At 38.4% G+C, this 24,973-nt stretch overlaps 1 protein-coding gene across 1 annotated transcript in view; it reads left to right on the top strand.

Moving 5' to 3' along the window:
- The first annotated feature begins 8,251 nt into the window (after positions 1 to 8,251).
- DECR1 (2,4-dienoyl-CoA reductase 1) overlaps positions 8,252 to 24,973 on the top strand; it is a 41,266-nt gene continuing 24,544 nt past the window's right edge. Inside the window, exons 1-2 of the mRNA XM_036932678.2 lie at positions 8,252 to 8,492; positions 20,211 to 20,410. Coding sequence (XP_036788573.1) covers positions 8,442 to 8,492; positions 20,211 to 20,410 — 251 coding nt within the window. The 5' untranslated portion in view covers positions 8,252 to 8,441. The remainder of the gene's footprint in view (positions 8,493 to 20,210; positions 20,411 to 24,973) is intronic.

Genomic DNA, 24,973 nt, shown 5'->3' with positions numbered 1-24,973 from the left:
GTCCCATTTGCTCATTTTGCTTTTGCTTCCCTTGCCCGAGGAAATGTGTTCAGGAAAAAGTTGCTCATGTTTCTATTCAAGAGATTTTTGCCTGTGTGTTCTTCTAAGTGTTTTATGGTTTCATGACTTACATTCAGGTCTTTGATCCATTTCGAATTTACTTTTGTGTATGGGGTTAGACAATGATCCAGTTTCATTCTCTTACATGTAGCTGTCCAGTTTTGCCAACACCAGTTGTTGAAGAGGCTGTCATTTTCCCATTGTATATCCATGGCTCCTTTACTGTATATTAATTGGCTATATATCTGTGGGTTTATATCTGGGCTCTCTATCCTGTTCCATTCATCTATGGGTCTATTCTTGTGCCAGTACAAAATTGTCTCAATTACAATGGTTTTGTAGTGGAGCTTGAAGTTGGAGAGAGTAATTCCCCCAACTTTATTCTTCCTTCTCAGAATTGCTTTGGCTATTCAGGGTCTTTTTTGGTTCCATATGCATTTTAGAACTATTTGTTCTAGATTGTTGAAGAATGCTGTTGGCATTTTGATAGGGAGTGCATTGAATCAGCAGTTTGCTTTAGGCGTGATGGCCATTTTGACAATATTAATTCTTCCTATCTATGAGCACAGGATCTAATTCCATTTATTGGTGTCTTCTTTCATTTCTCTCATGAATGTCTTGTAGTTTACATCATATAGGTCTTTCACCTCCTTGCTGAGGTTTATTCCGAGGTATTTTATTCTTTTAGATGCAATTGTAAATGGAATTGTTTTCCTGATTTCTCTTTACACTAGTTCATCATTAGTATATAGGAATGCAACAGATTTCTGCATATTGATTTTGTATCCTGTAACTTTGCTGAATTCAGTTATTAGTTCTAGTAGCTTTGGGGTGGATTCTTTAGGGTTTTTATGAACAATATCATGTCATCAGCAAACAGGGACAGTTTAACTTCTTCCTTACCAATCCAGATGCCTTTTATTTATTTGTGTTGTCTGATTGCCATGGATAGGACCTCCAGTACTATGTTGAATAAAAGTGGGGAGAGTGGCATATTTGTCATGTTCCCCATCTTAGAGGAAAAGCTTTCAGCTTTTCACTGTAAGTATGATGTTGGCTGTGGGATGTCATATATGGCCTTTATTATGTTGAGGTACTTGCCCTCTATACCCATTTTGTTGAGAGAGTTTTTACCATGAATGGACGTTGAATTTTGTCAAATGCTTTTTCAGCATCTATTGAAGTGATCATGTGGTTTTTGTCCCTCTTTTTGTTGATGTGCTGGATATGTTGATAATTTTCGAATATTGTACTATCCTTGCATCCCTGGAACAAGTCCTACTTGATCATGATGGATGATCTTTTTGATGTATTTTTGAATTCGGTTTGCTAATATTTTGTTGAGTATTTTTGCATCTATGGTCATCAGGGATATTAGTCTGTCATTTTCTTTTTTTGTGGTGTCTTTGCTTGGTTTTGGCATTAAAGTGATGCAGGCCTCATAGAATGAGTTTGGAAGTATTCCCTCCTCTCCTACTTTTGGAAAACTTTAAGGAGGATGGGTATTAGGTCTTCACTAAATGTTTGATAAAATTCAGCAGTGAAGACATCTGGTACACGTATTTTGTTCTTGTGTAGTTTTTTATTACCAATTCAATTTCATTGCTGGTAATTGGTCTGTTCAGATTTTCATTTCTTCCTGGGTCAGTCTTGGAAGGTTGTATTGTTCTAGAAAGTTGTCCATTTCTTTTAGGTTATCCAATTTGTTAGCATATAATTTTTTATACTATTTTCTAATAATTCTTCATATTTCTGTAGTGTCCCTAGTGGTTTTTCTTATTTGTGATTTTGTTGATGTGTGTAGGTTCTCTTTTTTTCTTGATGTGTCTGGCTAGGGGATCATCTATTTTGTTTATTTTCATGAAGAACCAGTTCCCGGTTTCACTGATTATTTCTATTGTTTCATCCTTCCCTATTTTATTTATTTTTGCTCTAATCTTCATTATGTCCCTCCTTCTACTGACTTTTGGCCTCATTTGTTCTTCTTTCTCTAGTTTCATTAATTGTGAGTTTAGACTGTTCATTTGGGATTGTTCTTTCTTGAGGTAGGCCTGTATTGCTATATACTATGCTCTTAGAATTGCCTTCACTATGTCCCACAGATTTTGGGTGTTCAGTTGTTGTTTTCATTTGTCTCCATATATTGCTTGATTTCTGTTTTCATTTGGTTATTGACCCACTGATTATTTAGGAACATGTTATTAAGCCTCCACGTGTTTGTGGGCTTTTCTGTTTTCTTTGTGTAATTTATTTTTAGTTTCATACTTTTGTGGTCTGAGAAACTGGTTAGTACAATTTCAATTTTTCTGAATTTACTGAGGCTCTTTTTGTGGACTAGTATGTGATCTATTCTGGAAAATGTTCCATGAGCCCTTCAGAAGAATGTGCATCCTGCTGCTTTTGGGTGTAGTGTTCTGTAGATGTCTGTTAGGTCCATCTGTTCTAATGTGTCATTCAGTGCCTCTGTCTCCTTACTTATTTTCTGTCTGGTTGATCTGTCCTTTGGAGTGAGTGCTGTGTTGAAGTCTCCTAAAATGAATGCATTGCATTCTATTTCCTCCTTTAATTCTGTAAGTATTTGTTCCACATATGTAGGTGCTCCTGTGTTGGGTGCATAGATATTTATAATGGTTATATCTTCTTGTTGGATTGACCCCTTTATCATTACGTAATGTCCTTCTTTGTCTCTTGTGACTTTCTTTGTTTTGAAGTCTATTTTTTCTGATACAAATACTACAACTCCTGCTTTTTTCTCCCTAGAGGAGTGGCTATAGACAATGACACTGTCTTTCAATGGAGATGAACATCATGAGACCACCTGACAAACCTATGCACCCCCCCAACAACCCTTTGTCTTTATCCCATACTCGTTAACTTCTTAAAAGACAGAATCCCAGCTTTTGGGTGCACCTCTTCACTGAGGTAGCCCACACTCCCCTTTCTTTGAGTGTGTGGGTAAAATTGTAACATTTCCAGAATCTCTTGCTGGGCCTTACTGCATTTCCATATCAGTAGGTGTCTCCAAGGGGTGGAGAGAAGTAGGCTATCTCCGTATGAATAGGTGATTACAAGGGGAAACGAGGGCCTATCTGGATGAGAGAGGTTGGGTGGGGTCACTTTTTGCAGCCAGGGTACCGGAGACACACACGAGCAGAAGTGGACGACTACTTGTAAGCAATAAATGGGTTTCTATCTCTTTATTTCTCCTTTTGACTGATTTCCATTTCAAAGGTTTGTCCCAGGCTGGGAAGGTTTATTACCTTCCCCATCCACTCCCCCACCTCCCCAAGTTACAGAGTGTGCACCTTTTTACTTTAAATAAACCTGCTCAACTTATTGCATTTTGTTTCTGCTCTCTTCCAGTGGTGTCATTGTTACTTTGCTATTTCATTCTATTCTCTAAGCTTAAACACAGCCTTCCCTCTGCCTCTGTCCCACCTCAGATTAGTAGAAGAGGGCTGCTGAGAGTTCTGATTTGGTCTTGCAAGCTTCCCTCACATGAGTGACCTGGACAGAAATGCAGCTATACAATCATGCTCCTTACTAGCATGCCTGAAAATCTTTCTTTGCCTTTGGGAAGTTCTCAGAACACAACCTCACTCCATCACTCAGATCCCATGCCATGCAGATTCAAGCAGACACTGGACCCCAGGTGACCCTGGCTTTAGGAGTTGGCAAGGGATATATCCAATGTCAAGTAGAAGTTCAGTGACCTTTCCTTTCCTCTCTTTTTTTCCTTCCTCTCTGCTTTATTCAAGTAAACCTGCCTTTGTCTACCTTGACTCTGGCTTGCTCCTTCCTTGTAGTATATTCAAATAAAGCTTCAGCTCTGCTTAATTACTGTGTCTCTGACCTTCAATTCTTTGTTGTGGCAGGGACAAGAACCAAGGAGAATAAATTCAACCCCTAACAAAGTGACCTCTGATGATGGGTGTGAGAGGCTACACTAAGGTGGGTGTACGTGTGTGTGTGCATGCATGTGTGGTTTGGAGTTAGGAAGGGGAGACTGTGAGGGGTGTGCATTGTTTGAGTACATGAGTCTGCCAGTTGCTAAAGCTGAACCATGAGGAGGGCAGCAAAACTCATGGTGTGTTTTTAGGACTTAGGTGTTTTTTCAAGAAAAATTAAAAATTAAAAAAAAATTAGTATACCCATTTGTTTTTGTGGCACATTCAAGACAGGTGTAACAGGCATGAATTTTCAACCATGTATTCAGGAGAGAAAGTGATAGCATCTTATTTAAGTCCCATTCCTAGACCTCATCCATCCATCTATGATTTTGTGAAATTCAACCTCAGTCATCTTTAGTGCCCTGTCTCTCCCCTTCTCTCTCAGGATCATGAGAAGGGCCCTAGGTCTTAGAGGCTTTTGGGGAGGCCTCCTGGTTTTCAGTCTACCATGGTTATATTTTCTCAATCTGGCTTGTTCCCTTGATTTCCAACCCTTCAGCCACAGTGTACCAACAGTTAAGTTGAGCACCCAGTGTTTAGCCTGCCTAAGTATATTATACAGCTCTTCCCCTCTGACTTGTGGTAGAGTGTGGGTCTACCTAAAATGTTTGCAACCTGCTTACCTTCCCATGTATGGCATAGTTGTTATGGAAGGCAGAATTCTAAGGCAGTTCTTATTACCCCCACTGTTTTAACATAGTATTCACACCTTGGAGTATGGATGCAATCTGTGACTTGATTTTAGTCAATAGAAAACGGCAAAGGTAAGGGATTTTGCAGATGTAATTAAGGTGTCAAATTAGTTGATTTTTAATTAATCAAAAGGAGACAAAGATTATTCTGGGTGGGCCTCACTTACTCAGGTGATTTGCCTTTAAAAGAGGGACTGGGTCCTGCCTGAGGTGAGAGATTCTTCTTGTTGGCTTGAGTCACATTGAGGAAGCCCACATGGACAGTAATTGCAAGTAACCTCTAGAAGCTGAGGGTGCCTTCCAGCCAACAGCTAGCAAAAGCTGGGACCCTCAGTCATACAGGCACAAGGAAATGAATTCTACCAACAACCTGAATGAGCTTGGAAGCAGATTATTTTCCAGTTGAGCCTCCATATGAAAACACAGACTAGTAGACAACTTGATTGCCATGTTGTGAGAGCCTGAGCAGATGACCTGGGTAAGCCATACCTGGACTTCTGACCCATAGAAGCTATGACATGATAAATGTATATTGTTTTAAGATATTAATGTTGTAACATCTCTGTGGAAACAAGATAAACTTCCACCCAAAATTTGATTTGGATATCAAGACTGATGATGGCACACATGTACATGTATGCACACACACACACACACACACACATACACTCACATCCCAAGATAATAGGAAAAGCCTCATTATTTATAAATTGAGGCTTTTGGGAAGGACAACGGATCTCCCAAGCAGGTCTGAAAATGGTTTGAGAGAGCGAACGTTATGGACTGAACTGTGTCCCTTCCAAATTCATGTGTTGAAGTCCTAATCTCGAGTACCTTAGAATTTCACCATATTTGGAAGTAGGGTCTATAAAAAGGTAGTTAAGTTACAATGAGGTCATTAGGGTGGTCCCTAATCCAACATGACTGGCGTTCTTATAAAAGTGGATTTTAGCCATAGAAATATACAGAGGGAAGACCAGGTGAAGACAGTGGAAGAAGATGACATCTATAAGCCCAGGAGAGAGGCCTTCAGAAGAAAGAAACCAATCCTCCCAGCACCTCAATCTTTCTAGCCTCCAGAACTTAGAGGAAATAACTTTCTGTTGTTTAAGACACCCAGTCTATGGTACTTAGCTATGGCAGCCCTGAAAGACCTATACAATAAAGTAAAAAGGGTGATTTAGGGTTTTATTGTGGTTAGGGGCTGCAGCTGGAGTGAGGGAACACGTGTGAGAAGGGGCTTTGCTTTCAGTGCTATAGAACAGAGTATTCCAGATTTCTTATCAGCTCTCCCAGATGAGGCATGGGACACAAGAGAAAGAAGGGCGAGGCTTAAAATCTATCACCAAACATAAAAAAATAGAGGCAGACTTTTGTTATAGTTAGGCTGGTGGTAGTTTGTTATGCAGCAGGAGAAAAGAAAATACAGTGGCAAGGAGCACAGGCGCTGGGGCTAGCCAGTTACAGTCACATCCCAGCTTATAAGCTCTGTAGCTTGAGGCAAGTTCCTCAGCTACTCCGTTATATGCCTCAGTGTTCTCTGTTCAGTAGGAAAAATAATAATATACACCTTACAGGGTTGTGGGAACGAAATGAGTGAGGTTGACAACAGGGAATCCCACTGTTATATCCCTTGGGCCCTATTACTTCAGGGCACCACTACCTCCAACTGCCAGTGCTGCATTCGTTTTCTTGAGTCTTTCTCTGAATGAAGCCTTGATCCCAAGTCCATAAGACAGAAGGGCTAGAGAATCAGTACCCACCTCCAGCTCCCTCATTCATGAGGTGGGATTTCTCTGGGGCATGTGTGTTAGTCCATTTAGGCTTCTATAACAAAATACCATAGATTGGGTGCCTCAAACAGCAGAACTATTGCTAACAGTTGAGGAAGCTGGAAGTCCAATGCCAGCATGGCTGGATTCTGGCAGGAACCCTTTTCTGGGTTGCAGACCACCAACTTCTTGTTGTAGCCACACATGGTAGAAGGGATAAGCAAACTCTCAGGGTCTTTTTTTATAAGGACACTAATCTCCATCATGAGGGCTCTGCCCACATGACCTAATTACCTCCCAAAGTCCCACCTCCTAATGCTATCACCTTGCGGGGTAGGATTTCAACATACGAATTTGAAGGAACACCAATACTTAGCCCATAGCAGTATGTTTTCACCATTCTCTCCCAAAGTTTCCTGTGTGACATTAGCTCTAGCTGCCTGCAGTGTTAGACAGCTGGATAACTTACCCTGCACTGCCTGCCTCTTTTCCATACAGGTGTTCCCCAAAGTTCTCAGGGAGTCACTTGCCCTGGATTCTTGTCTCCCTTTCTGCATTGGGAGAACCCAAAGTACCACAGGGAGTTAATACTGTAAGGACACTGTCAATGCCCTCCAGCCAAAAATCACCAGGTGTCCCCACAGTTGAATCAGTTGAGTTTATTATCTTGATTTTATATTTTGCAGCAAGGGAAACCATGGGGTGTCTCAGTAAAAGGGTATTAGAAAGAACTGATCTCAGGATTTGGACTTTGGCTGGGTGATTTATAAGGAAGTGAGTATTCACACTAGATTGGATGCTGCCAGAAAATAGGCAATCCTATAAAAGAGGATCTCAATAAATCTTATCTATAGTGAAGGGAGATTAAAACGAGGTTAATGTGATTGGTAAAAAAAAAAAGTCACTCATTTTAGCCAAGGGGTTGTTAGGTAATTTGTGGATGTCAACCATCAACTTGTTTTGGTCTGTACTTAGATAAAATTATGACGTTGACTTGCTTTGTCTCACCTGCTCCCAGAGTAATGTGTCTGATATAGGTACTCTGTGAGACAGTTTATGTCTACTAGGAGATGAGTGCTGCCTACCCGTTAAGTGCCAGGCCAGATTCTGAACGACAGGCTGCTTTTCTACCCTTTCTTTCTCGCACTTAGAAAACGCGAGGCACTTAAGAAATTCTGTGTAACTTACCATTGGTTCGAGCTTGGGGCTTCATAAGCATCCTCTTTTAATCTTCACAATAATCCTGAATTAGGTATGAAAAGTTACATGTTAGAAGAAAGGGAAGAAATGTGATCTGGGTTTATGCAGCGTGTCAACAGGTACAGTACATTAAAATGGAGAATGATAGGCTAAATAAAGGTCAGTCTTCGCTGTTAATGTGTATATGAATCCCATTTAGAGAAAAGCAAAGAAGGGACGGTCAGAGCTGGACTGCTTCTTGGCAATAGAGGGCGCTGTTTCTTGGGAAAAGTCAAAGCCGCGGGGAGCTTCAGCAGTTAGCGGATTTCAGCCGCTACGCCTTAGGAAAAGTGAACCCGCAGTTTAATCCAAGATAGTGTTATTCAAATGATGCGTGATTCAACGCCGCACCAACCACGAATTTAAACATACACTTACGGAATAAATATAAATTACTGAAAAGTCATTAGCACTCGGTGAGCTGTGTGCATGGGTAGCGGTTGTGCAATCTGCAAACCGTTTTCTGGCGCAGTGGTTCGTTCAGCCACACAAGGACACACCGAAACCGCCATTTCTGGGCTGCGGAGGAAGGGTGGAAGATCGCCGGAGAGACAGCGCCCTGGGGTGGAGGGGCGGGGGGCAGCGCAGCCACACAGTCTGCGGCCCGCCCCTGCCCCGGCCCCGGCCCGCGGCCCGCCGGCCCTCCCTCCCCAGCCCTCCCGGCTCTGTGGCCTCGCGACCGCCCCCTGCGCTCAGGGAGCTTCTAGACCAAGTTCGGGAGGCCCAAGATGGCGCCGCTGGGCCGTGTTTTCTTTGCTCTGGGCCGCAGTCCTCGAAGGGTAAGGCGGCGCTGGAGGGGCCGGGGCCCGGCTCACCCCCAGCGAGCGCCCTGCTGGTGCCCGTCCCGAGGACGGAACCCGGGGCGCGGGGAGCGAGGACCGCGGGGCCTGTGGGGAGACGAGGGGCCGGGCGTCTCGGGCGCGGGGAAGCGCCGGAGGACTGGGAGCCAGGGGACTGGGGTTGAGGGGAAAAACCGCATTCCGCTGCCAGTGGACGCTCTGGTGTATGCACGTGATTGTACGTAGGGGGTCGGGGAGGCCCTCAAAGGTCACGTTCCTCTAAGTTTCACAGTTACGTGTAAACAGGTGGGAGAGGACACTGCGCACGCCCACCCGCTGAGGAGAGGAAGAGGACGCGGTGGGGAGTGGGCCCGGAGGGGAATTGGCCTTACCTGCAGTCCTTTTTGTGAGGAAAGTTCACTCACCTGTTAGTTGTGAAATTAAACATTAGTGCAAACATACTCACATAGGAAGAAAAAGAAAAAAAATCCAGCTGTCTGTACTCTGCTCCCTATATGTAAGGCTGAGAGCGATCTCACCCTGCTTTCTCTCCGTCTCCTCCATACTTCAGGGTAGGTTTCTGTTAGCCGGTGTAGGGGCACTGGAATCAAAGTCGAAACAAAATGTGCAAGTGAAGACATGAGAGAAGAAAGAGAAAGGAAAATAAAAAGAAGCAATAATAACAAAGACAGCCCCTTCCCTCAATAAAATTTAAACATCTTAATAAACCAAACTAAAGCAAAGTGCACAATTTCCTTAGTCAGAAAAACTACTCTGCCAACTGAAAAAAACTTCTTTCAGTTTAATAGAATGGGCAGCCATGTTCTTTTTTGAAAAATATGGACGGTTGTTGCAAATGTGAACACAAGGAAACAGTATGGTGAATCTCTTTGTCAAGTAAGAGGAACTTTTACAAAATGAGATTTATTCAAGGTTAAGGTTTTGTTGTAGCATTTTATCTTATAAAGATTAACGTTATAGGTCATTGTAGAAGAAGCCTCTGCTTTCTGATACCTTTCTCATTTGAATCTCTACAACAGCTCTGTGAGAAGAAAAGTCTTCAGAGACGATTTTTTTTAACAAATCATTAGGATTGTAGTAATAAGGTCACACAGACTGTATCCCAGCTCTTCTGACACCATTTGACAATACAATTTGAGAGGTAGAAAATGAACTCATTTAAAAATTAATTATAATGTGACAATTTTGAAATTCCTTTGCCTAAGAAAAATGGAAGTTTTGAGGATCAACCCCACCAGAGGCAGGAGAGGTCCCTATTGGTGTGGTTTGTTTCCTTCCTGGCACATGCAGGGTTGGGTTTGAATTCCTGGGAAAAGAAAAGGCTTCACATTTGTGAAGTGGGAGGTTGTTCCAGGGAACATCATGTTTTTGTGGGCAAATACAAGTTGTTACAATTAAAACCCCTAATTTGGATAATTTTGTTACTAAGAAACAAGACAAATGTTTCATTTGTTATACATCCTATTTTTGAAGTGCTATATTAAATTGTGTCCTTAGTTGGTACTTCTCAGTTCAATGAAACAAATGTTCATTGAGAACTAGCTCTGTGCTTGACCCAGAGGTTTTTTTAGAAATGATCCCTGCTTTGAAGGTGTTCTTAGTTCTACTGAGGTAAACATTCACACATCAGGAAATGATAGTTAGGTGCCTGCTAATGTTGGGCATTCCTTGGGGATCCTTGGCTGAAAAGGTATCTCTTCATTGAGCCAATAGCCTCATGTATGTTTTTCAAGCTATGGAAAATAACCTGTGAGTGGACCTTGAAATCACTTCAGTGGAGCAAAATTAGTTTAAGAAAAATAAATTGGAATAGAATTGGAAGCACCAGAATTCAATCTTACTTAGTAAGGTTAAGTTTACTTTGTGAAATCTTTTTTACTTTTTTTAAATTTAGCCATTCTTCCTTTTGTAGGTTGATTCTTTGATATCTGTGGTGGGCACTGTCATGCTTCTTTTCATTTTGTTTTTATTAAGAGTAATAACTACTATTTTTATAAAAATGATACCTGACCATTATAAATTCAGGTAATACAGTTAAAAAAAAACAAACAAAATGAAACAAAGTAACTCATGACCCCAAACTGGCCACTCAGAAATAATTAGGGTTAACATTTGGTGAGCATTCCAGACCCCTACCTGTGCTGGTAAAAGGATGAGTACCTAGACATAATTTTGCCTGGATGTGTCACATTTATTTTTTCCTTATAATTCAATTAACATTGTTTCTTTATCTTCTGACAGTGAACATTGTCAGGAAGTGTAAGGCCCGCTAGATTTTTTTCTTCTTTGTTTTGAGTTTTCTTTCTTTTTTTTCTATCTGAAAGCCTAAGAAATCTTTCTTTACCCAGCTTAAAATTCCAGAATTTAAGCTTCTTAGAGGCAAGGATTTACATCAGGTTTGTTGACCACTGTATCTGCAGGCCTAGCACAGAATAAATTTCTAATATCTATTACATGAATAAATATGTGTACTGTATTGCTGTATAAAGCATATTTCTTATTATGGTCTACATTTTTTAAATGTCTGAAAAATAAGTCTGTTAGGTCACACCAGACCCAGTAGGCTATCATTTAAAATGCAGTTGTGTATTAGAATGCATTTATGAAGAAAACAGTGCCTAGAGGAGTCAGGAAGCCTTCATGGAGGAGGTGGCTCTTGGTACTAACTTTTAAAGGAAGAGTTGGAATTTAAAGGGCCCCAGAGATGATCTAGACCCAAGGAATAGCATGTATCAAGAAGTGAAGGAGCATGGCCTATTTCTAAAAAATGTGGTTTGGTTCTGTGAAGTTTGTGAAGTATGTGTGCAGAGAGAAATGCATGGAGATTGTCTGCAGCTATCAGGAGCCATGTTTAGGAGAGAAGTGCCTTGAGCAGGTGTGTAGTACTCTAATAGAAGGCAGCAAAGCAAGTGGGTTGGGGGAGGTGATTTGGGAAACTAGGTAAGAAATGACAGCCCTTGGTGTTTGTGCACTACAAGAGATACAGGTCTTTGAAATCAGGCAGTGGATGGAGAGGGAAGATATTGGGGAGGTAAAATGAGTGAGACTTGGAGAAAGATTGGATATAGCAGGTGAAAAGAAAGGATTTGAAGGAGTCACTAGAGGGAGTCATGCAGATGAATGGTGGCCTTGTAGCTAAATTACACAAGTGAAGAAATTTAGAAACAAACTCCTTCCCAAAACTTAAAGCTAACTTTGTAAAACTAAAAAAAAATTAAAAACAATCTAGGTCTCAGATGATTCCTTAAAGGTCATTTTAAAACACATCGAAAGAGGAAGGGAATTATAAAGTTAGCCAGGGTTGCCTGTAGCCCATATTAGAAGGCATTCCATTTGGCAACTTAGTTTTTAAGGAAAATTTCAGGTAGAAAATGATCAGCGATCTCAGTTTTCCTGTGCTTTTCTCTTCCTAAGATGATGATTCACTTTGAGATCAGAATGCCTGGGTAAATATGAGTAAGATAAGAGTAAGGGGACAACTGTCCTTTGATCCCTTCCAGTCTGGGGAAGCTCCCACACTGCACTGCATGTGGAAAGCAGTGATACAACTGTAGGCTTTCACAGTTGATGAAGTGATATTGCCATTTACCACTAGTCCCTATTTATTCTTCATGCTTCTAAACTATTTCCGGTTGCAGATTAGATATCTCCACTTGAATATTGCAAAGGTATTCCACGTACAGCATTTCTAATAGAGAACTCATCATCTTCAATTCTCCAGTGTGTTCATCTCATGTCAACCCAGCCATTGCAGTTAGAGCATTCCACGTCCAGCCGGGTACATCAGAAAATATCTTCAGCTCTCCATGCCTCCAGCTGGTTGGCTTCTGAATTCAGGCTAATCTACATGTTCAATGCATGTGCAAAATGTTATCTTCCCCTTATTTCTGCTGCCCTCATTATTTCTCACCTAGACTAATACCTTCTGTCTGAGTAATCTGCATTTCTTTCATCTAGCTCACTGTTAAATCTTAATATTTCTAGAACACAAGGCAATGCACAAAGTAACAAATATTGAGGTGAAGGTGAGAGAGATGGAAAAGCTTCTCTCAGCTGAATAACCTTGATATTTTCAGTAAAGCAGTAGACCTCTTTATCTGCTAGTGAAATAGGTCAAGGTGTGCTGAGGTTGGACTTGGAAGCAAGAAAAAAATAATTGGACCAGAAAATAATATTTGCAATGATAATTTATTACATCCTCATTTTCTGGGACCTTCCCATCTGCAAGTAATTTTATTTGCTAACTTCCCACCCCTTCTGATGATGGCATGCTGTCTAAGCCATCATAATCACTTGCCTGGCCTGCTACAAAAGCGTCATACCCAGTCTTCCTGCTTCCAATCTTGCTTCCTACATTTCATTCTCAACAAGGCAGCCAGAAAGATCCTCTACTTAAGACAGATCATCTCAGTCGTCTGCTCAAAACTTTGGAGATGTTTTCCACTAGACTCAGAGTAAAAGCATTAAGTCCTCACATGATGGTCATCTCAACCTGCATGATCCAGTCCCCTTTACCTCACTGACCTCACCTGCCACTCCCACCCTGACTCCTTCTCCAGCCACACTGGTCCTCTGACTGTTTCTCAACATGCTAGGAGTGCTTCTTCAGACCCTTGTACTTCTCCCTTTGCCTGAGAACCGTGTAACCCATTCCCTCACATCCTTTAGGTCTTTGCTCAAATGTCACCTCAGTGAGATCTCTGACCACTAAAATAGCAACACTCTATCCCATTGTAAACCTTATTTTTCTCCACAGCACATATTGGCTAAATATACTATATATTAAACTCAGTTTTTTACTTCCCCTCCTCCCCAGAGATAATCTCTCTAAGGGTACAATATTGTATCTGTTTTGTTCACTGCTTACTGCCATTGTTTAGAATAGTGTCTAGGGTATAGTAGATGCTCAGTAAAAACTTACTAAAGATAAATAAATGAGTTAGCTTTATACCTAATGATAATAATCATGTTTACTCCTAATAATTTTTCATTTGAGCTAATTCCCAAATCAAAACAACTTTTCAAGAGCTGGGGTTCTATTTCTATTTCTGTTAAAAAGAGTCATGTTAGTTTCGGCCAGTGTGATAGGGATCAATAAGAGATGACTTGAATGAGAGGCAAGCAGGAGTGAAGGTCCCAAGTTGAAAATTTCAAATTGCCTGCTAATGAAATGTCTTTGATGTTCTCTCCCTTTATTGTATAGTATTGGTCTGTTTGGTCGACATCTAACTGCAGACAGATAAAAACTAATAAAAATGGAAAGTATCCCCTGTAGCACAAAGCACCTACTTTTTCAAGGACTCATGTTCATTGCTATAAGATGTATCATCACTTAAAAATGTGATTTCTGTCTTGCTACTGGCAACAACTGCATAATTCAGCCTAGCTACTGGAGCTCGGAGTCCAGCTGGCTTTCTTTTATATTTGCTCAGCCTTACCTTCAAGTTGCTGTGGCAACAAGATCTGTGTTCTGCAGAAGCTTAGAATATCAGTGGCCTCTGTGCAGTGCCCTTCTTTAAATTAAGGAGCAGTTAGAGGTGCTCAAGCAGTCCACACAGGCACAGAACATGAGCTTCAAATGGCCTGGGGCAACCATAGGTTAGGTGGAATTTGGGCTCTTCAATCTTTTAAAGTTTGTAGGTTCACTATTGCCATTAGGGTGTGAGACAGTTCTTCTCTGCAGGATTGTCTTTTTTTGCACTGGAACATCAAGTACAACATGTTACCTAGCTGCCACCTAGGAGCCATGTCCACTGTGCTGAAGTGGCAGTGGTCTAGGCATTGAAAAGAATGCATGCAAGGCACAGACGTGCCTCTAGCAGTCAGACAAAATTAATTGGGGTAGGTATTGAAGGTGTGCATGGACTATATATGAGTTGCTTTGGGAGTGCAAAGATGTGCACTTTTCAAAGGTATTTGAAAAATAAAATTGTCGGTTCTTTGTCAAGCTGACATTTTTGTGTGACAGTTAAGGCCAGTCTGCAGAGGTCTTATCATGTGGATTTGAATTGGGGTAAATTTGATCTACAAAAGTAATCATTTTGACCTAAGCCAACAGGCACTTAGAAACTCCAAAGAGTAGATATGGTAATATTTCATTGTCTTTATAAATATAGCTCATATTTAAGCATGGAATATAGACTACTTACACTTCAAATAAGGCATTCATCCTTATCTTAACACCGATTCTATGCTAGTTTTCTTCTTCCTGTAACTTTGTTTTCCTCTATGCCCTTCCCATTTCTTATACTTGTATATATTATTTGATTTTCGATTTCACTGTATTCAGTGAAAATTTAAGAGCATAATGAACATTCAACAATATAAAAGGATATGCAGTGATAATACATTAAGTCCCTTTGCTAAGAGGTTACTGTAATGAATAGTTCTTGTGGATCCCTCCAACAATATCTGTGCTTGTATCAAAGTATGTTTGAACATAAATTCATTAAAAAAAAACACACACAAGTGGAAGTGTTTTATATGTATTTCCCTACCTTGCATTTTTCCCTTAATACATGCCTCACACTGTTGGTATTTATTTTAATAAATACTTGTCAAGTGATTGAATAAACAATATGTATGTGTCAATATTTACATTAGCCATGTAAATTCTAGCTTCTTTTAATAGATACATAGTATTTTATATAGGTGTGCCCTGATTGATTAGGTCTATCCCCTATGTAAATGCAGATAGATTGTTTTCTAGTCTTCTACCACAAACAATGCTTTAATAAATATGTTTGGCTATTCTGAGTCTCTTGCATTCTGAGCACCTAAAAATGAATTTTAAGATGAGCTTGTCAACTTTTGCAAAAAGCCAACTGGGATTTTGATAGAAATTTCATTGAATCTGTAGATCATTTTGGGGAGTATTGCTACCTTAACTGAGTTAAGTTTTCCGATCGATCAACACAGAGTATCTTTTCATTTATTAGGTCTTCTTTAATTTCTTAATGATCTTTTATAGTTTTTAGTTTACAAGTCTTGTACTTTAATTAGATTTATTAGTAATGATTTTATTCTTTTCAATGTAATTGTAAATAGGATTGTTTTCTCATTTTCATTTTCATCTTAATACATATCTTTGAGAATAGCTTCCCTTCCTTCCTCCTGCAATGAATGAGTACATCTGTTGGATAAATTCCTAAATGTGGAGTTGCTGGGTCAAATGGTACTTGACAGTTAACATTTTGATAAATGTTGCTAAATTGGCTTCCAAGGTGTTGCCCCAAATCATATCAACAGATATGTAAGAGTGACTTTAATAAGCTGTTTTTGTATTATATATAAAATTTTGAACTTACCAATCTAGTAAGAGAAAAATAGTATCTCCCTTTGTTTAAATATTCTCATTCATTCTTAAGTAGAGTTGTATATATTTTCTTTGGTGAGCTGCCTTTTTAAGAACTTTGCTGTTTTTCTGTTTGCAAATGACTTATTAATACTAATATATCAATAGATTTGGGTTTTTCTGGGTTTAACTAATTTCAAAATGCCGTAGTTTAGAGTCATTAGAAATTATTTTAAAGTGTTAAAACAAGGGAAAAAGCTGGGTTTGTATCACATATCTGCATAAGACTGCTTGTCTGCACACATGCACTTTTGATGGCATTGGAATATGGCCAATCAGTGTTACATCTATTTATTAAATAAAACAAACATTTATTGAATGTCTAGTTGTTGCCCAAAAACCTATCATAGTAGTGAATGGAGATTGTTCTGCCTTCCTGGGTGTTCACAGCCCAATGTGGAAAACTGGGATCCTGATGGAGGGAGGGATTCAGTTGACCCATTTTTAACAGAGACACCTGATAAAAAGTGTCACCAGAGTTTTTGAAGGCTGATTCTGCTGGGTTGAGAAAGAAAGTGGGTAGTTCAGGCAGATGAAAAATCAGAAGCAAAGGTGAAACATATTTGGCAAGATGCAGGAATGGTGAGCAGTTGGTGAGCATAGGGTATACTCCTATGTGGTCGAACTGGTAGGAAGTGAGGCTAGGAAGGTAGGTGAGGCCATGTTGTCCAACAGCTTGAATGCCATGCTAAAATGCTTAGTTTTTATATTATCTGACTCTGGAGGACATTGGTTTTTTTGAGGGATGGTATTTTAATATGAAGGCTCAGTCAGTAGTAATGATGACAATAATGTTGAAACAGCTAAGCGATATTACCTTATTTGGCTCCAGAACTTCTATATGAGGATCTGTTATATGATTTTTACAGATTTGAAACTGTGTTTTCTTATAATATATATAACACATTAAGAATTGTTTTTACAGAAATTTGTTTTGCATGAAACTCAGAAACTTCTTTATGGTGCAAAACAAAAAACAAACAAAAACAAACATTTTTTCCCTTTTTATTTTGTATTGGTTTCTTGGGTTTTGTTTAGATTAGGGGTCATACTTAAGAGGCACAGTTCCCTCAAATTCCCTGTGAAACGAAGAGACCACCCAATGAAAAGGGCTCAGTTTGGCTGTGTGAGTGGGGACTGGGCAGAGCTCAGGCCTTGTCTCAAGGGAGCATGAACTCAGCCTTGTAGGAGGTTTTTATCTGAATTTGTCTGAGTTCTGCTAGTACCTAAATACTAGTTTGGATTTTTTAAAAGGTTAGGTAAGCCTAGTGAAATATTTGGCCTACTATCACCAGTCTAAATATTAGATGTTTATTCTAAACATTTCAGACTGGCCAAAATACTTAAGTAATTTATTTATAGATATAACACTGCTCATCCCCTACAGAAGAGACAGTCAAGACTCTTTCAGAATTGCCATTTTGAGGATTAGAAGTACAATCACTTCACTGGTTTAGATACTGTAATTTAGGAATATGTGAAGGAGGAAGATACTGTTTATATAATGTGGGAGAGTGAGGAGTATAGAGTAGGAGGCAGATGGTAACTTATTTTCCCTCTGGGACATTTTAGGACTATTAACTCTAAAAATTATATCTGTATTGCCAAAATTGGGAGGCTTTGGATAGTTTTAAGAATTTAAGATTTTAAAGCTCTCCTGAGAAATTAATGCTGATATGAAAGGTGTTATTTCCATTTGCAAAAAGACAACTTATTTCTAGAAAAACCACAAAGCAGGATTTGAAAATCTTTAAAAGTCTATTTTGTATCCACTTTTTGTAAATCAAAAAGAAGTGGTGGCCAAAAATGTCGTTTCAGTTATTCAGGATCCTTCTCTGTAGAAGTAGGAGACTGAATAAAACATGATCCTGTGAGGGATATTCATTTCTATGGGTCTTAATGTTGAAATGAACAACTTGTTTTTAGACCAACAGATGTCTTGAATTTAATATTCAACAGCATATATGCTATGAATTATCAGAAGGTAATGTGATTAAAATAGTATAACAATTTCTTCATGTTTGGTTTGGTGGGGAAAGGTCGTCATAAGTATTGGTCAGACCAAATAAGACACAACAGGTTGTCTGTGCTATGTAGTAACGTGATACCTTATAGACACATAGTAGGAATTGTTATTACCAAATGTGATTATTTTTACCTTTATATTCTTTACCAGTTAGGAGGTTGAGAAATGTTTTACGAAAAATAAAAAAAGAATGTTTGTATGCAAATATCTTGCTTAATTTATCTTTCATAAAGTAGCACATCAAATTCCCTATAAAAGTCAACACTAAGTAAATAAGAAATCATCGGAGAGCCTTTGGAAAATTAGAACACATTTTTTCATTATTACCAGGTAATGACAAACTTACCTGCCTACTTGTGCAAATTTCCTGATTCATCATCTTAATGTAATAGTTCTGGAGGCGGTAGCAGCCTTAAGTAAAACTGCCATTTATGTAGAGAAAGATTATTGTAGGTTGCTTGTGTTATGCTTTGGCAAAAGCATACAAAAAGAAAGTGCTTTGTCTAAGCAGAGCTGAAGGAAATATAATGACTAACATAATCAGATGTGCAGATTTATCTTTGTAAGTTATTTTATACATATTTTCAAATTTTGTCTTTCAATAATGTTTTTTTCAATAATAAAATCAAGTCATTCTTATTGAATAGATTTTGAAAATACTAAAGACCAAACAATCAAATCATCATCCATAATCCCATCATGCGAAGATAAGAACTGTATGGTAATGGATGGATTCTGAAGTCACACATCTTAGATTTGAGTCAAGTCTTCACTACTTATTATTTCTCTTTAAAAGTTAGTTAAATGACTTCCTGTGCTTTGGTTTCCTCATCTACAAAATGGGGTAACAGTAGAATTTACCTTATAAGGTTGTTGTAAAGCATTGAAAGTCTTTAGTATACCCTGGCACATGGTAAATATTGAATCTACTATTTACTATTATTTCCTTCTAGTCTTTTTTCTAAGCATATATTTTTAGTTACAGTTAAGAATACACTGTATATTTCTGCATTCATTTAACATCATATCATAAGCATTTTGTGCAGTTTTCAGCAGATGAACAGTCACATCCTAAATTATTAACCACATTTCTAATTATTTCCTTAGGATAAATGTCTAGGTATCCTAGATCAACTGATAGCAGCCCACTTAGCTTACAGGAATACTTGAGGAGGAAATGATAGATTCTAGAGTTTTAATCTTGTAATTATAACCTGACGGGGAATATCACATACTTTTTTGGTGTGTCACGAAGCTCAGTAGGAGTTCAGTGAGTACAGAGAGGCAATATATAAGGCATTTATGAGGAAGGACTCTGGAGCCTTGTCAGCCCATGTTTGAATTTTGGTTTTGCAGTTGGGCAATATATTTAACTTCTCTGGGCCGGTCCTGTAAAATGAGGCAAAAATAATACCTATTTCATGAGATAGTGAAGAGTAGTTAGGTATCTAATCCTGGCAGATGGTAAGCTTAGCTCTTTATTGTTTGTTATTATGTTTAATACTTAAAGTTTGTTTTTATAATTTAAATGTGATAGAATGTCTCTGATTTTCACAACTAATATGAGAGTGTAAATTGTAAAAAAACCTAAAACACGGCAATACGAATAATTTTTAATTCAAGTGTTTTGATTTTTTCCCCATTTTAAATATAACAAATAGTTTATCTGTTCTAAATTTATTATCCAGAAGACAACATGTGAAGAAGCATTTGATTTAATAATCTTGTATCTTTACAATTATATAAATATATAATTGTAATTATATAATATAATCTTTTAAAATTTTTCTTCTTTTACTCAAAGATGGAAAGTGATTTTTATCCAGTTATTATTGTTGTATGACAAATATGCTTTATGCTAGTTCTTTTTAAAGTTAAATTTAAACTAAACACCTGAAAATAATACTGATAATATTTATAGAGTTCTTAGTGTGTGCTCAACAATGTTCTAGGTATTTTACTTACATTAACTCATATAATCCTCACAATATCCAGTGGGGAAGGTTCTGTTATTGTCTCCATTTAAGAAGAAACTGAGGCACAAAGAGGTAAAATAATGCTGAAGTTTATATGACTATAAAGAAAATTCTTTTTAGTCTCGCTCCAAAACCCATGCTTTTACCCACTCCACTGTTACTTAACATTCCAATAGAAAAAAGTAATAACTGATTAAATATAATACCAGTATGCTTACAGCAAGTTTGTATTAATATAGGAATCTGATTAATATTAAATTCAAGAGTGAGTTTTTTGAGATTCATCTCTGTTGTGGAAATACATGCATGCAAATTTCAATTAATTTTTTTTTCCCTTTCAGTTTTTCAGTTGTGGAATGAAATTATATCAAAACCTTGAAGCTTTTCAGGCTGAATTCTTTCCACCCCTTCAAAAAGCGATGCTACCACCTAATAGTTTTCAAGGAAAAGTGGCATTCATTACCGGGGGAGGTACTGGTCTTGGTAAGGGAATGACAGCTCTTCTGTCCAGCTTAGGTGCTCAATGTGTGATAGCCAGCCGGTAAGTCACTCTCAGTGTTTTCTGGCAAGAGTTTATTATGAAACAGTTTTGTGCCATAATATTGATAACACTGTTTGCCAGAGTCATTTGATTTGCATCTTAATCTTCTATGAAATATCCTTTAGATTATTTAAGTAAATTTCCTTGGAAAAATCAGTTATAATTTGTGATGATAGAAATACAGATGGTCTCTGACTTATCATGGTTTCACTTGCAATTTTTTGGCGTTTTGATGGTATGAAAGCAATAGGCATTCAGTAGAAGCTGTACTTTGAATTTGGAATTTGGCTGTTTTCCTGGACTAACGGTATGCACTGTGATCCTCTCTGGCAATGCAGGGCAACAGTGGTGTGCTGCAGGTCCTGGTTGGCCTCGTGATCTCTAGGGTGTACAACTGATACAGCCATTCTGTACCTCTACAACCATTCCTTCACCTTCAGTATAGTATTCAGTTAATTACAAGAGATATTCAATACTTTATTATGAAATAGACATTGTGTTAGATGATATTGCCCAACAGTAGGCTAATTTAAGTGTTCCAAACACTTTTTTAAGGTGAGCCAGGCTAAACTATGATTTTTGGTAGGCTTGGTGTATTAAATGTGCTTTATTTTTTTAATTTTTTCTATTTTGGTATCATTAATCTACAATTACATGAAGAACATTATGTTTACTAGGCTCCCCCCTTCACCAAGTCCCCCCAACATACCCCTTCACAGTCACTGTCCATCAGCATAGTAAGATGCTATAAAATCACTACTTGTCTTCTCTGTGTTGCACAGCCCTCCCCGTGCCCACCCCCACACTATACATGCCAATCGTAATGCCCCCTTTCTTTCTCCCCACCCTTATCCCTCCCTTCCCACCCATCCTCCCCAGTCCCCTTTCCTTTGGTAACTATTAGTCTATTCTTGGGTTCTGTGATTTTGCTGCTGTTTTGTTCCTTCAGTTTTCCTTTGTTCTTATACTGCACATATGAGTGAAATCATTTGGTACTTGTCTTTCTCTGCCTGGCTTATTTCACTGAGCATAATACCCTCTAGCTCCATCCATGTTGTTGCAAATGGTAGGATCTGGTTTTTTTTTTTTTTTTTATGGCTGAGGAATATTCCATTGTGTATATGTACCACATCTTCTTTATCCATTCATCTACTGATGCACATTTAGGTTGCTTCCATATCTTGGCTATTGTAAATAGTGCAGCGATAAACATAGGGGTGCATCTGTCTTTTTCAAACTGGAGTGCTGCATTCTTAGAGTAAATTCCTAGAAGTGGAATTCCTGGGTCAAATGATATTTCTATTTTGAGCATTTTGAGGAACCTCCATACTGCTTTCCACAATGTTTGAACTAATTCACATTCCCACCAGCAGTGTAGGAGGGTTCCCCTTTCTCCACAACCTCGCCAACATTTGTTGTTTGTCATTTTGATGAGGACGATCCTTACTGGTGTGAGGTGATATCTCATTGTGGTTTTAATTTGCATTTCTCTGATGACAAGCGATGTGGAGCATCTTTTCATGTGTCACTTGGCCATCTGAATTTCTTCTTTAGAGAACTGCCTATTCAGCTCCCCTGACCATTTTTTAATTGGATTATTTGCTTTTTGTTTGTTGAGGTGTGTGAGATCTTTATATATTTTGGATGTCAACCCTTTACCAGATCTGTCATTTATAAATATATTCTCCCATACTGTAAGACACTTTTTTGTTCTATTGATAGTGTCCTTTGCTGTACAGAAGTTTTTTAGCTTGATATAGTCCCACTTGTTCATTTTTACATTTGTTTCCCTTGCCCGGGGAGATATGTTCATGAAGAAGTCACTCATGTTTATGTCCATGAGATTTTTGTGTATGTTTTTTTCTAAGAGTTTTATGGTTCCATGACTTACATTCAGGTCTTTGATCCATTTGGAATTTACTTTTGTGTATGGGGTTAGACAGTGATCCAGTTTCATTCTCTTACATGTCGCTGTCCATTTTTGCCAGCACCATCTGTTGAAGAGACTGTTATTTCCCCATTCTATGTACATGGCTCCTTTATCGTATATTAATTGGCCATATATGTTTGGGTTAATGTGTGGAGTCTCTATTCTGATCCACTGGTCTGTGGCTCTGTTCTTGTGCCAGTACCAAATTGTCTTGATTACTGTGGCTTTGTAGTAGAGCTTGAAGTTGGGGAGCGAGATCCCCCCCACTTTATTCTTCCTTCTCAGGATTGTTTTGGCTATTCGGGGTCTTTGGTAGTTCCATATGAATTTTTGAACTATTTATTCCAGTTCATTGAAGAATGCTGTTGGTAATTTGATAGGGATTACATCGAATCTGTATATTGCCTTGGTCAGGATGGCCATTTTGATGATATTAATTCTTCCTAGCCAGGAGCATGGGATGAGTTTCCATTTGTTAGTGTCCTCTTTAATTTCTCTTCAGAGTGTCTTGTAGTTTTCAGGGTATAGGTCTTTCACTTCCTTGGTTAGGTTTATTGCTAGGTATTTTATTCTTTTTGATGCTATTGTGAATGGATTTGTTTTTCTAATTTCTCTTTCTATTAGTTCATTGTTGGTGTATAGGAAAGCCACAGATTTCTGTGTGTTAATTTTGTATCCTGCAACTTTGCTGAATTCCAATATTAGTTCTAGTAGTTTTGGAGTGGAGTCTTTAGGATTTTTTATGTACAATATCATGTTATCTGCAAATAGTGACAGTTTGACTTCTTTACCAATCTGGATTCCTTGTACTTCTTTGTTTTATCTAATTGCCGTGGCTAGGACCTCCAGTACTATGTTGAATAACAGTGGGAAGAGTGGGCATCCCTGTCTTGTTCCTGATCTCAGAGGAAAAGCTTTCAGTCTCTCGTTGTTCAGTATGATGTTCACTGTGGGTTTATCATATATGGCCTTTATTATGTTGAGGTACTTGCCCTCAATGCCCATTTTGTTGAGAGTTTTTATCATGACTGGATGTTGAATTTTGTCAAATGCTTTTTCAGCGTCAATGGAGATGATCATGTGGTTTTTGTCCTTGTTTTTGTTGATGTGGTGGATGATGTTGATGGATTTTCGAATGTTGTACCATCCTTGCATCCCTGGGATGAATACCACTTGGTCATGGTGTATGATCCTTTTGATGTATTTTTGAATTCGGTTTGCTAATATTTTGTTGAGCATTTTTGCATTTACATTCATCAGGGATATTGGTCTGTAGTTTTCTTTTTTGATGGGGTCTTTGCCTGGTTTTGGTATTAGGGTGATGTTGGCTTCATAGAATGAGTTTGGGAGTATTCCCTCCTCTTCTGTATTTTGGAAAACTTTAAGGAGAATGGGTATTATGTCTTCTCTGTGTGTCTGCTAAAATTCTGAGGTGAATCCATCTGGCCGGGGGTTTTGTTCTTGGGTTGTTTTTTGATTTCTGATTCAATTTCGTTGCTGGTAATTGGTCTGTTTAGATATTCTGTTTCTTTCTGGGTCAGTCTTGAAACGTTGTATTTTTCTAGGAAGTTGTCCATTTCTCTTAGGTCTTCCAGCTTGTTAGCATATAGGTTTTCATAGTATTATCTAATAATTCTTTGTATTTCTGTGGGGTCCATTGTGATTTTTCCTTTCTCTTTTCTGATTCTGTTCATGTGTGTTGATATTCTTTTTCTCTGTATAAGTCTGGCTAGAGGCTTATCTATTTTGTTTATTTTCTTGAAGAACCAGCTCTTGGTTTCATTGATTTTTTCTATTTTTTATTCTTCTCAATTTTATTTATTTCTTCTCTGATTTTTATTATGTCCCTCCGTCTGCTGACCTTAGGTCTCATTTGTTCTTCTTTTTCCAATTTTGATAATTGTGACATTAGACTATTCATTTGTGATTGTTCTTCCTTCTTTAAATATGCCTGGATTGCTACTATCCTCTTAAGACTGCTTTCACTGCATCCCACAGAAGTTGGGGCTTTGTGTTGTTGTTGTCATTTGTTTCCATATATTGCTGGATCTCTATTTTAATTTGGTCATTGATCCATTGATTATTTAGGAGCATGTTGTTAAGCCTCCATGTGTTTGTGAGCCTTTTTGGTTTCTTTGTACAATTTATTTCTAGTTTTATACCTTTGTGGTCTAAAAAATTGGTTGGTAGGATTTCAATCTTTTTGAATTTACTGAGGCTCTTTTTGTGGCCTAGTATGTAGTCTATTCTGGAGAATATTCCATGTGCACCTGAGAAGAATGTGTATCCTGTTGCTTTTGGATGTAGAGTTCTATAGATGTCTATTAGGTCCATCTATTCTAGTGTGTTGTTCAGTGCCTCTGTGTCCTTACTTATTTTCTGTCTGGTGGATCTGTCCTTTGGAGTGAGTGGTGTGTTAAATTCTCCCAAAATGAATGCATTGCATTCTATGTCCTCCTTTAATTCTGTTAGTATTTGTTTCACATATGTTGGTGCTTCTGTATTGGGTGCACATATGTTTGTAATGGTTATATCCTCTTGTTGGACTGAGCCCTTTGTCATTATGTAGTGTCCTTCTTTATCTCTTGTTACTTTCTTTGTTTTGACGTCTATTTTGTCTGGTACTAGTATTG

The sequence above is a fragment of the Manis pentadactyla genome, chromosome 3 (genome assembly GCF_030020395.1).
Source record: "Manis pentadactyla isolate mManPen7 chromosome 3, mManPen7.hap1, whole genome shotgun sequence".
Taxonomy (NCBI): domain Eukaryota; kingdom Metazoa; phylum Chordata; class Mammalia; order Pholidota; family Manidae; genus Manis; species Manis pentadactyla.
The sequence above is the reverse complement of the archived record's forward strand: the minus strand, read 5'-3'. Positions and strand labels throughout refer to the sequence as shown.